We start from the raw sequence: 13,125 nt of genomic DNA on the forward strand, positions 1-13,125 counted from the left end.
AGAGTGAGGGTGGGTGAGCTGAGCCTTTCTGTCACCTGAGCTTTCCTGTCACTCATGGTGAAGGGTGAACTTGGGAGTTCTGGGGACATACATTCTGGACCTGGCAGAATGTGTTGGTGATGAGGGGAAGGTACATTAGCTAGGACTTGGCAGCCATGATGGAAAACAAGCTCAAATGGGCGTGAATAGGAAGGAGGAGGTTTAGCAGTTCACATCACTGAAGTGTCTAAGGGGGCCCAGCTCCAGCCATGGTTTGATCTGGGGGCTTTGATGGTGGTGTAACCTGTTTTTTCTTGCTTCACTGACCCCTACTTTCCTGGGTTCCCTTCTTATTCAGCTAGGATCTTCCCGTAAGGAAGTAAATGTTTCCAGCAGTTGCAAATTCCAAGCCTCATTATCTCAGATGTCCTGAGAATGCACTGGGGCTCCTTGGCCTGGCTTGGGATACTGCACAGTTCCCATTGGTTGGGTCATGGTTAGGGGGAGAAGTCAGCCCTGACCTACAGGTGGATGAGAGTGGGGAGAGCCAGGATTTCCCTGATACATAGGAATTCCAGGTAGAAGACAAAGACGTTTTATTTTAAGTCTGTTCCAAATCTTGCACAGGCAGGCCTCACACTAAGCAGTTCTGTGTTGTGTCTGAGATGCCCAATGCTCTGGGTGGAGTCGGACAGCCTAGGATGGACATCCAAAGATCACCAGTAACTCTGGAGGGAGCTATGTATGGACGCTGGGAGGGGCTGGACAGGGGATTCTCACTCACAGATTCTATAGCGAGCACATAGAGTCAAAAGGAGGGACAAAGATACTTGGGTCCCCCAGAGAATGGTCTGAAGTTCACCCTAGAGCTGTAGATGAACGCTCTGAGGAGATGAAGGGTGGAAATGTTCCTTCTCTCTGCCAGCAGAGACTGAGTTCTGGTGTGAGATCCTACCCTTCGCTGGTTATACTGTCATTACTATGACTTCTGGGCCCGAACCTGTGCTCTTTCTGGTTTACACAAGACCGAGCAGCCTGTCTGCTGTCTGGGAAGACACCACGTGAGGTCGGAGCTCCCCAACTGCAGATACTTAAGTGGGAACCTTTCTTAGGTCATGGTACCCCAGAAGCAGAATCAAAGGCAAGGATTGTCTCTGGTACCTTGAGGATGTCCCAAGGCAGTCAAATGAAGGAACTAAGATGCAAAGGTTCCATTTCTGGGTGGGGCTCTGGGTTCTAGCTTGGTCCTGTGAGGACCTCTATAGATTATGACTTCTCTCTAGAGTTTGTCCAGACTCAACATGGGCCTTAGTCCCCTCTGCTCTTCTCAGGGCCACACAGTTCTAAGCCTTCAGATCAGGTGCCAGGGTGGGTTTTGAGGAAGCCTCACAGGAGTGGCAGCTGGGAGGCCTCAAGGAGCCTTGTGTGCTGAGGCTCCAGAGTGGTGAGCTAGTCACCCTATCAAAGGCTGTCACGGTGCTAACACAGGCGTCAGTAGAGTGTGTCAGACCCTCCGTGGGGAGACCCCTGGATACTTTGTGTGGTCTTTCTGACTGCCGGGGCTGAACTGGCTGCATGCAGAACCTGCTCCTGGCTGTAAATGGATTGGGGGAACTCCTGAGCTGATCTCTTACTCCTACTTTGGGTCTTTGGGGTACTGATGGTGGCTCTGCTGCTACTGGGCTCTGTAACCCTGACATGTTCTGTCTCTCTTTGTGGCCTCTTTTCCCCACCTATACTCAGGTTCTTACAAACGTCTACAAATAGAAAAAAAAAAAAAGTCTACAAATAGACTGGAAGAGGGAGGTTCACAAAACCTATGTAGTCGATGTGCCATTTCCACGGCAGGGGCATCCTCAGTGGGTCTCTGGTCCTGCCTGGGCTGATGCCAGCCCTTGATGAGAGGCTGTCTGGGCCTCTGCTGTAGTGTCCCTAGATCACTGTGGTTCTCAGGCCTGGCCTACACACAAGGATGTAGTCCTTCCCAGCTGCACCTCTTTCTCGCTTCCCCTTGCAGATCCTTAACCCCTAACATGTAATCAGGGAGGGGGCGATAATTGCCCATTGATCTCTCTGGGTTACTTGGAGTAAGGGATGATAGAGAAAACCTCAGCTATGGATGCCTTCTACCCCTGGACCTGAGCAGTCTCCTTCCTTCTCTGCTGGCCACACAGCATCTGCCAGTCCTTCACAGTCCTCCTTAAGCCACCAATGACATGGGGTCCTGATGTGTGTGCAAGGGCAAGCAGTGACTTCTTGAACCCAGGCTATTCTTCTGGATTTTGGGTTTTCTGGAATGTAAACCTGGAATGTAACAGTAAAACCTGGTGTGTGGTGGCGACTGTGCCCTCCTCTTCCCTGACATGCTCCATTGGTGCCATTTCCACGGATTCCAAGTTCTCAGCATCTAACGGACCAGCAGTTAGTCCCTGGCTTCCCAAGTGTGTGCAGCCAAGAGCAAGAAGCAGGTGGAGTGTTCAGGACTCCCAGGTGCCTAAGGACACAGAAAAGTTCTACACGGTGTGGTGGCTAAAGACCCTGTCGCCTTGAGCTTGGCACCCTTCCAGCTGACTACTGTAAAGCCTACCTACCACATCGGTACTGGTTCTGGTACACAACCTTGCCTTCTCTCTGCCTGATGGTGATGAACATCAGGCAACCCACATGCCAGCTGTCACAGCCTCAGAGAGCATTTTTGGTGCCATCTCTGTAACCTTGATGTATGGGAACACGGTGGATAATTTTAGCAGAGACAATCATGTACTTTGGGCTCTTGGGCCAGTGCTTTCTTCTTGGGAGAAAATGCAGGGAATGTTTTCTTAGTCTGTAAATAGAGAGCTGCCTTGGTTGCTCAGCACATGCCTGCTGCATGCCTCCTGTCAGGCCTGGTATAGAATTACACATGGCAGTGAGCCCCAGATAAGGATGAGGAAGGGAGTGAGTGTTTGTCATGGCAGAGGGTGCAGTTTTAAATAGATTTAATAGTAGAACCCTGAAGGAGAGAGGGGCTTTCTAGAGAAAAAACAACCCAGGCAGAGGATGCTGTAGGTGCGGTGGCCAGCGTAAGCAATGTGCCAAATACCAGAAATAGCAAGGGGCGGGGTGTCTAACATGACTGCAGGAGACAGTGAATGGGAAGCAGTGAGGGGGGGTAACATCATAGAGTAGTGGGGAACACAGTGCAGAAAATGATCATGTTGTCCTGGTGCCGAGTCAGCGCTGGGACACACTGGGGACAAGAAGGAGGTGAGAGTGCAGTGTCAGCTCATGGCATGAGGGTGGAACCAGCACTGTCTGCTGATGGACAGAAGGAAAGCCTCAGAAACATTGGCTTGCTCCGGTGGTCTGGCCTGAGCAGCAGTGGAGAACTGACAGACAGACAGACAGACAGATACACCCAAGAAGGAAGGGAAGGCTTGGGGAAGATGGCCTTGTAGAAGCCGTGGCTTGGTTTGGGATGCATGAAGCTCGATGTGAATCTGACAGAAGCTACATCTTTGTTTTAAAAATAAAACTTTAAAAATTCAATATTTTAGTGTAAAGGCAGTGCATGTTCAGAGAGTGGGGAGAGGGCGTACCAACTCTCACAATACAGGGCGTGGAGACTGCTGGAGGAGGCACAGAGTACTCGGTCTGCTGGATCCACACGGGCACTTCTAAGCTGCCCACTCAGCCCTTAGCAGGAAGGGCTCCAGACTGGTGCTCTTCTGTGCTCCCCAGCCTCCCCAGCAGCCAGTCCTTCCTCCATGTTCGCCTCCACGTGACCCTGGTGCACCTGTGTGTAAGGTTGAGTGGGCTCTGAGACTCAGACCAGTCCTCTGGAGCCCAGGGCTAAAACTGTTGATTCTGCCCAAATGGGTGTCTAGGACAATAAGATGATTGCCCCCACTACTAGTGCAGGGAGCCATGAGACTGGTGCGCTCATGAAGGGCAGAGCGCTCTGAGAAGCACAACCCAGGTGGGCTGGGCACATTGGTCTGGGGGAGAGTGACAAGAAACCTGCCTGCCTGCCTGCCTGCCTGCCTGCCTGCCTGCCTGCCTTTTTTTCTTTTTTTCCTTTTCCTTTTTCTGGTTTTGTATTTGTTTTCTTTTTGGAGACATGGTCTCTCCTACATAGGCCTGGCTGTCCTGGAACTCACTCTGTAGACCAGGACAGCATCAAACTCTGAGATCTGCCTGCTTCTGCCTCCTGAGTGCTGAGATAAAAGGTAGGCACTACCAGACCTTGGCTGACGTGCTTTTTCAATGCTGGATTGAAGGCCAAGATGGATTGTAAAATGGATGGCTGGAAAGGGAGGCCTGGGATGCTGGGAGCAAGACCAGCAGGAACTGATCTCTGCAGGCACAATCCCAGAGCCCTTTCAAGCTGGACAGTCCCCCCCCACTCCCTTCATGTGTGTGTCTATCTGCCTGCCTGTCTGTCTCTTTGTATCTATGTGTCTGTACAGATAAGAATATCCCAGAGTCTGACCAACACATTTGTTTGCCTGTCATCTCCAAATGTTCTTGCATTTGTTGAGGGCAGAAAGAAAAATTCTTGCTTAATGTGTGCATTTCACTTCTAGGGCCTCACTTCTGAGGCTGAATGGGGAACCCTGGCTTCTGATCTCCCCTCTCCCAGCTCCTGGCCTCACTGCTTACTGTCTTAGGTCAGAGCACACCTCCTTCCCCTCCACAAGGTAGCTTGGGGGCAGCAGAGGCACTGTGATCAGGTTAACAGATGACAGTACCCCCTGCCACAAGTGGCCTGGTTTACAGCCAACTTACCCCGCAAGGCACATGGGCTGTATCCTGGCAGCAGACTGGAGGACACTAGAGCAGCCACTACAGCTGCTGAGTGGTCAGAGGTGTTCAGGTGCTCTTGACCGCTTCCGTCATCCACTCTCAGCCATGTAGCAGTAGGCCAGTGGCTGGGCAGGTGAGCAATGTGACAGGCAGCTACCGGGCAGGAAAACCTGGGAGTTAGGAAAGATAGCAGCATGACCATATATACCTTTTGGGACAGCACAGCTGTCTGATCCCTGAAGACCTCAGAGAGGAGAGTACAGTGGGTGACAGCGAAGGCCCCTTGGAAGCCAGGGAGCAGAAGGTCACAGCCACTGTTCCAGATGTGAGCTCACTGTTTTGTGTGTAAGTCATTTCCCTGTAACAGCAGCTGGGGACACCAGTGAGCAGGCAGGTGGCATTGCTTGCATGGAGTCTCATAGCACACAGTGGTGACTCCAGAGTGTCATGCTGGGACAGCAGCAGGCCTCAGACCCCATGCTGAGGAGGGTTCAGTGGAGGTACCAGGCTCAGCATGGCACCAGGCAGCTGTCACACTCAGTCAATGTTCGTTGTATCATCCTTGGTCCTTAGTCTTTATGACCTTGTACCCCCATTCCCCAGTAAGCTCGTGGGTGCTGAGCTTGGGCTAGGTCTACGCCCTGACTATTCTGTATAGCCTCTCCTGCCCCAGGACATCTGCCTCAAACTCTGACATTCACCATAAGAAAGCATACAAAGTTTACCACCTTCAAGTTTGGGCTTGTTCCCCGCCTCAGCCTTCTTTTCTCCATCCATAGACATTGCATTATAAATGTAGTAGCTGTTGTCTATGAAAAGAGCCTGGGCATCCCTCCGTGTCTGGCTCTGTGTGTCTCTTCTCCCTCTCCTCCTGTTAGAGCCAGCCTTGCCATAGGGGCACCATGGGGCTTGTCACATCTTTCCATTCTCAAAGCCTGGGCATCATTCTTCTGTGGGGTAGGACTTGGGGTGGTAAGTAGTGGACATCTGGCATTGTAATGACTATATCTGTCATTTAATGTACGATATGCCTCAAAAGCCTTGAATGTAACGAGGACTCATAGCCCTGCAGTTGCTGATCTTCTTGCAAGGTTGGAGGGTTGGGAGTGGGGAGAAAGAGAGGAGAGAATGAGAATATTTAACATACTTAGAGAAGTTTGAGTATTAGCCAGCTGCACATCTGTAATCCCAGTTACTCAACAGCCAAGACAGGAGGAATGTCAGTTTAAGGCTAGCCTGGCAGTTGAAACTCTATCTCAAAATAAAAAGTGAACATTTAAGAAGAAGACTGGGAATCTCAGTGGTTAGAATGCCTAGTATGTAGAAACTCTGGGTTCTATCCCTCACTACTGTAGTAAGGGGAGGGGGGGGAGGAGTATCAAGTAGTGTAGGTTGGAACTGTCTTAAAGGAAGTTGTGGTGATGGTGGCATGCAAATGTCCACAGCTTGCCGACTGATAGCCTGGGCAGTGTACTTTGTTAATCTGTGGCTGGCTGATGCCAGAAGTTGGCAAGGCCACCATCCCTGAGGGTCATTTGTGTCCCGTGGGGTCCTCCCTGATGTCTGATGTCCATCTCCCTAGCAGGAGACTAGGTGTTTAGGCTGCATGCTTAGCTGTGGGGGGCCAGCTGGGGGCGCCGCACGGAGCACTCCGACTACATTGTAGGCAGATAAAAATAGGAGCGAGGGGAGGAATTTTAATCACCACTCCGTGTCTTTGGAGCCACAGAGGCTGTTTCTTGTGAGCCTAGGCAGAAAGCCAGCCCTGTCAGTGCCTGAGAGCTGCCTCTCTCCTCTGAGCAGCACAGTTGAACCAGCTGGGGAAACCAGAGGGACTATGGGCAAGGGTGGCATAAGCCTTTCATAGCTCCTGAGCGTGGCAGAGGTCTCACATTCCAGTTATAGTAGGCTCTAACTTGGTCCTGGTCTGTGTCAGGATTTTTACAGCCAGGGACAAGTTTAGCCTGAGTTGTTGCCGTAAACAGGTTAATGAGTTGGGATTTGTCACCATCCTAGGTGGCAGTGTGTGAGGATGGGCAGGGACAGTGTTCCCAGAGCCAGAGTCCACCCAAAACACACTTACCACATTTGTCTAGCACCTAACAGATGTGCCAACCCATAGCCCACAGATTGTCCGCATTCCCAGGGAGCTATGTATGCAGCTTAACACGGAATGGCAAACTTACTTGGAACAAACACAGAAGTGTTTCTTGTTAACACTGGGTTGAAATGGTCAAAGGTGGGACACACACATAATGAATGTCAGGTACAATTCCAGAACAAAACCAGCTGGGTCCTCCCAGAGCCTGCGCTCAAGAGATGGTGGTTCATAACCTTCCCTTCACTGGCCTCTCTCTCTGACCTCCATCTGGGCAGAAATGGTGGACTTTAGGGGCCAGAAGTGAGTCAAGATGCAGCCAGGGAGGCAGGTGTCTTCGTCAGCTCCCAGGAGGCGCAGGATCCATTGCCTGTGACCCGCAGCTGGTAGACTGCTGGAGGAGCTGAGGGCTGTGCCTTGTGCTCCTGTCCACTTGCAGAGAGATGTTGCCTGGCTCTGGAAGCAGCTGCCTGAGATCTTGGTTCTGATACTCTTTTGGGGTAGAATGAACTTGGGTTCCTCTTCCCTGGGGGAGGGGGTTCTCTGACTTCCTGTCACAGAAGCCAGTGCTTTGGGGAGCCTTGTCCGTCTCCATCTCCTTAGCCCTTGGATGGTGACTGGTTTTGTCTCCTGGCCTGAATGTCCCTCATTGTTAGCCTGAGTGGGCAGTTCCTAGCACCTATGGCCTGTGGTGCTCATGAGTGGACTCTGAGGGTAGAGAAGCCTGGGGGACTGAGAAGTTAGAGACGAGGGCCAGATGGTGAGCTGCCTTGGTTATCCCATCTCTGTTGGATGTGCCACAGAAAAGCAACCAGCCACTGGGGCTGTTGGGGGCTGGATCCCCCAGATTTCCTGGAACTAGGAGACCATGGACTCATCTAGGCCCAGAAGATCCCAGCCTTCTCTGCCAGCTTCTCCGACCAGTTCAACCCTTCTTTCCATCTGTCTGAGCTCCAGACCCTTCTTCTGGGAAGTGGGGGATCATCCGAGGTCTTGCTAAATCAGGATTTCATTCCCTGGGTGACATGTGCATGTTCAGCTGGCCCTCTGTTTCCGTGGGTCCCACACCCACCCATTCATCCCACTGAAGATACACATGGAAAAACAACCTTTGTATTGAGCAAGGACAGGCTCTTTTCTTGGCTGTTATTCTCTAAAGAGCAGTGTGACAGCTGCTTCCACAACTGCACTTGTCGGAACTACGAGTCATCTAGAGATGGGTGGAAGACTCCAAGGGAGGGGTCTAGGCTCCGTACAGATACCGTGCTATTTTACCTCAGGGCTTCCAGAGTCCTAGGATTTGGGTGTCTTTGGAATCAGCCCCCATGGAGCCCAGAGGACCATTATCTCATCCTTGAGAATTGGAAGGATTCTGATAAGGCTGGGGTTTTGACTGAGGCCACTCCTTCCCCGTCCAGTGAGTGACCAGGGCATCTGTTCTGTATGCTCTCTGGCCTGTTGGGTGCCTCGTGGTCCCTTACTCAGTCACTGTAGTGGCATCGGGTCCCCTGCATGTGCTCCTTTGGTCCTTCCAGGGGATGTACACTGTGTGACAGGCAGAGGAGTCTCACTATGAAGAGTCATACCATATCTTTTGATGACCTTTGGGGGATATCTTAGCCCCAGATGCTACGGAACTTGGATGGGCTCTCAGAGGGGGTGGGGTTGCTGGGCAGGAGCCAGTTGGTTATCAGGATAGACCATGAGAATATCTGAGAGCACCTGCAAGGGGAGGCTGTGGCAGAAGAATGGGAGAAGTGACATTTAGGCTCTTGACAAGATATTACATCATCTTGTAACAGATGCCACAAAATGCCTAGACATTTTGACCCCACTTTCTTCCTGGTTCCTCTTTGACATAAAAATCTCCATTTCTCAGAGGAGGAAAATAGGGGCAGACAAGTGTAGTGACACTTTTATTGCCACTCAGCCGTGGAGAGGGGCTAGAGCCCTTGCTGGGCCCACCTGGGCACTGGAGCATGGTCTGGCTTTGTCCCAGCTCTGACAGCAGGAGGTGGAGCTTGCCATTAGTGGGGCTGGGCCAAGTCTGCAGAGTTCATGGAAGAGAGAGGTTGCTGTGCATTCATTTCAGGAGCTAAGTGGGACAGGCTGCTTGGATCTAAGGGTTCTGGGGTGGCCTGGGCTGCACCCCCTCTTCCTGGAATGTCTCAGTCCTGTGCACTCTCGAAGTCTATACGGTACCGTGTTCTGTGGGCACCAAGAGTTTGCTTGGAAAGTGTGTGGCACCCACATCTGTTACCTCTTAGGGAGCAGAAAGATTGACAGAGACCTGCTGGGGCCTTGCGTGGGGGAGACTGAGTTCAGGAGTATGAGGTCCCAGTGACAAAGAGGAAAATCCCTAGCCCGCGCCAGCGTCCCCCAAGGCCCCGCTTTGATGTGGTTTTCCGTCCCTGAGGCCTTATAAGGCAGTGTGCCTGCTGCTTAGCTCAGGGCTGGGCCGGCTGCACACCAGTGACCGGAGGAGAAGTTGCTCTTCCTGGGGCCCAGTGAGGGGTAGAGGCTGGGCTCCCAGGGGCAGCAGAGGGGCAGTGCTGGAACTTTAGAGGCACATGTAGGCCATATGTCCTGACAGACTACCAAGCTAGGCCTCTGGTCTTAGAATTTGGAATAAGTCTGAGGCCCATAGTTCTGGAGGTCAGAAGAGAGGGGCCTAGGTCCTGAATCCTTCTAATTAGATAGTTCTCTGTCTAGGTGCCGTACACAAGCCTCTTAAGGAGGTGCAGTGGTAAAGGTTGGACTCTCTAGTATATAAGAATTGTAGCACTGGCCAGTCACAGGACTGCTCTGACTTAGTTTTCTCATCCATAAAGTGGGTATAATAGCAGCATACCACACAGTGGTTGTCATTGGGAGGGCAGCTAGGATTGGTCAATTCCAGCATTTCAGGCATTTGCCCATAGCTGCTTGGTAGTGAGCACCGAGGACACAATGAACAGTACCTGCTGGTTGATCTTCCAGCACAGAGGCGGAGCACTTCCTTGTCCCCCACCCCCAGAGTCACCCTGAGACAGTGTGCTGTGGACCCTGCCTGTGGAGGGGGAACCAAGGCACCTTGGGAGGTAGAGCTGAACCTCTGTGGCTTAGCTGGTGCAGTGAGCTGTGTTTGCGCTGCCCGTGACCCCCTGATTCTACTTCTGTACCCTCTGCTGCAGCCCCCATGGGGCTTGTTAGAGCGATGAGTCAGAGGGCACAGTTCCAGCAGCATCCACGTTTCTGCAGGAACCATGTTCCTGCTTCAGGTCAGTGGCTGTGTGGACTGGGCTTTCAGCCAGGCTGCAGCCTGGACCAAGCCCATACCCCAGAGAGCAAGGAGCTGTGCTGTTCTGAGTCCCACTGGGTAGATTGGAGCACTTGGCCTCTAACCCACCAAAGCTGATGGCCAGGTCCTGATTCATGCGTCTGTCTGTCTGTCTGTCTGTCTGTCTGTCTGTTTTGAGATAAGGTGTAGCCCAGGCTGGTCTCAGACTTACAGTAGAGAGGGCTCTGTTCGGTGCCTTTTCTTTGCCATCTGATCCTTCTGTTTTTTGCAGTGCCGTGGGTGAGATCCGGGCCTTGCACCCGCTGCACGTGTAGCACAAGTGCCGCACGTGTGGCAGCTGCTATCACTTCGGCTGCTGTCAGCATCCTTGTTTGCTGTCCCATTGCCACGGGATAACGGTGCTCACACATGCACTGTGATATTTGCAAATCAATTACTTCTTGAGAGGAGGACAGAGCAGGACTGTTGGGATGGCCAGAGGAGGTTATTTAATACAACGTCCCCGCTGCCTACTGGGCAGGGAGTGTCCACTGTTAGCTGTCCTACCATAGTGTGGTTTATACTGGGGACCATTGTACAGATAAGCCCAGAAGCCAGGGCTCTCCTAACCCTGGGTTGGTTCACTATGTCACATTTCCCTGGGTCTAGAGACCACGAACACTCTATACTGAGACCCTGAGCGGCCCAGGAAGCATCGCCGTGTGCTAGGGAGCATATACTTTGTGTGAGCTCAGTCCTCTGCGGGTTTGCTGTGCCTGTCACTCGCGGCCGTGCTGGCAGGTGTACAGCATCAGTGCATGGCTTCCTTGGCTGCTCTGTTGGGGTGATGTGGCAGTAACACCAGTAGAAAGTCCCAGGACCTCAAAGGCTCGTCATTGTTAGCATCCTTGCTGTGGTGCTATGAGGGCTACTGAGGTCAGCGCTGAGACCACTCTTTCCTAGAGGACCCAGCGTGAAGGGCCTTTGTCCCCTTAAAGCCTGCTGCCTGCTCCTGTCGCAAGCACTGCCTGCCAGCAGTTTGGGACTGAAGAGATGGCAGCAGTCTCTGTGGCATGAAAGTTGGACTTTAATTGGCTGCTGGGGCGTCCCCACCATCTGATGATGCCACCTGTGTATGTCCCTTTCCTGTCAGTGTCTGCAGATTCCCTGTCAACGCTGGTCCTGTTAACACAAACAGCCAGATTACAAGCCTGGGAAATGTTCAGTGATTATGATAATTGGCAAGAAGGGGTGTGAAGAAAGTCACCAGGGTTTTAGTAAATGGGGCACCGGGGCAGGCACAGCCATGCTTCAACTACCTTGAAGAAGGAGTGTAGTGCCTAGAATGGTCTAGAGAGCTACCTGCAAACAGAGAGCTGTTTGTCTCTAAAACGAAAGTGGAGGCTGGAAGCCACCCTGCTGCTCTAACCATTGAGCAACCCGCTCTATGCAGCATCCCTTTCTGTGCCTTGTCAGGACAAGCCTGGATGTTCTTTAAGCATCTGAAGTGCAGAGTTTGGGTGGTTTGTATTCTGTGGAAGCTTTGCCAATGCAAAGGTTTTTGTTGTCACAATGAGGCTCTGGTAGCAGCTGCCGTGTTTGGGCTTTTTAGCTCTTACCATTTGCTGGGATTTAGAAGCGTTGTCACACCAACCACATTAGGAAATAGAATATGGCGTGCCCATCCCCGAGCTCTTTATTTTCCAAGAGAGGGGTATTTTCCTAATGTTGGCAATGTGGTCCTTGGGATGTGAGCCCCATACTGCAGTATACAGCAGTGGAGATTCACGTGTTGCTGACTATAGTGAAGGCCCCGGGAAGTCTTACATTAAAGGTCTTATTTAACTTTATCTAAATAATCTTAGGTTTGGAAACTTTTGGCTGAGTACCAAAAACTAGTCATTTAGTAAGCTACAGTCTAATTCTTTCTGTATCTCTTCTGCTGGGACGAGTCAGGGTAGTTGGAGCACTCGTCCCTTGGCGTCTCAGACCTTTCCGAGCCTGTGGGACAGCAACATTCCCTTTGCCAGTATGACAGGATCTGAATGGCAGCTTGACAAGGCTGCTGGGAAGGACCCCCGGCCATGTTGGATCCCAAATCAACAGCTCCTCGAGGGGACAGACCAGGCACGTGCCAAGATCAGATTAACGTCTGGGATGATGGGGTGTGGACAAGATACGGAGGTCCTAGTGAAGACCACTGGGGCCACAGCACGCAGGCCCAGGGCATTGGCGCTTTGGCCTTGCGGGTAATAGGGGTTGATCAGAGAAGAGCGCGCAGAGGGCCCCACCTTGTTTGGAGGAAGAATCTAGACTGAGGTCTCTCTTGGAGCCTTGCTGAGTCTGTGGCTGTGAAGTTGGCTGGACGGGAGGGACAAGAGACACTGACCTTACCTGGCGTCCCAGTGGGGGCATGGAATTGGCCTCTGTAGGTCCTGGGCAGTTCTTCCCAGGGTGCTGTGCACTGAGAAGCCACTTGTATTATCATATGACTAGGTCCTGTCTCATCTGCTCAGCCCTGTGTCCTCACCACCACCTGTGCAGTCTAGCCAGGTTGGCTCCTACTGCACCCCCCACCCCCACTGTCTTGTAACCTGATGCTCTGTCTTCCCCAGGAACTCGTGGGTGACACTTCTAGAGAGGCTCTCGGTGAGGAGGACGAGGACGACTTCCCCCTAGAAGGTATGTGGGTTTCAGTGGCTCTGCCTATGTCTGGCACTGGGGTCAGGGAGAGGCCCACAGAGCTCAGAAGGTATAAGCAGGGGATGAGGAACCCTTCCCAGCACTCAGAGTTACATCCACATAGCTCAGGGGCCATCACAGGGCTAACCCCCTGTGGTGGTGTCAGTGATAGTGAGTGAATATCCCCCACTGGCCTCTGCCCTCTCTCCTCCTGTCCCTTATGCAAGAACCCTCCTTTCTCCAGCAGAAACGCCTTGCTGTAGAGCTGGGGAGAGTGGCACAAACCCAACCTCTCGCCTGCTGGTTTGTTTCCGGCAGAGCC

The 13,125-nt window shown here is 52.2% G+C and overlaps 1 protein-coding gene across 1 annotated transcript in view; it reads left to right on the plus strand.

The window, feature by feature from the left end:
* Positions 1 to 13,125, plus strand: part of Nkd1 (NKD inhibitor of WNT signaling pathway 1) — a 73,693-nt gene that overhangs the window by 40,578 nt on the left and 19,990 nt on the right. Inside the window, exon 4 of the mRNA XM_021170100.2 lies at positions 12,737 to 12,803. Within this exon, the coding sequence (XP_021025759.1) occupies positions 12,737 to 12,803 (67 nt within the window). The remainder of the gene's footprint in view (positions 1 to 12,736; positions 12,804 to 13,125) is intronic.

This window comes from Mus caroli, chromosome 8 (genome assembly GCF_900094665.2).
Source record: "Mus caroli chromosome 8, CAROLI_EIJ_v1.1, whole genome shotgun sequence".
Taxonomy (NCBI): Eukaryota; Metazoa; Chordata; class Mammalia; order Rodentia; family Muridae; genus Mus; species Mus caroli.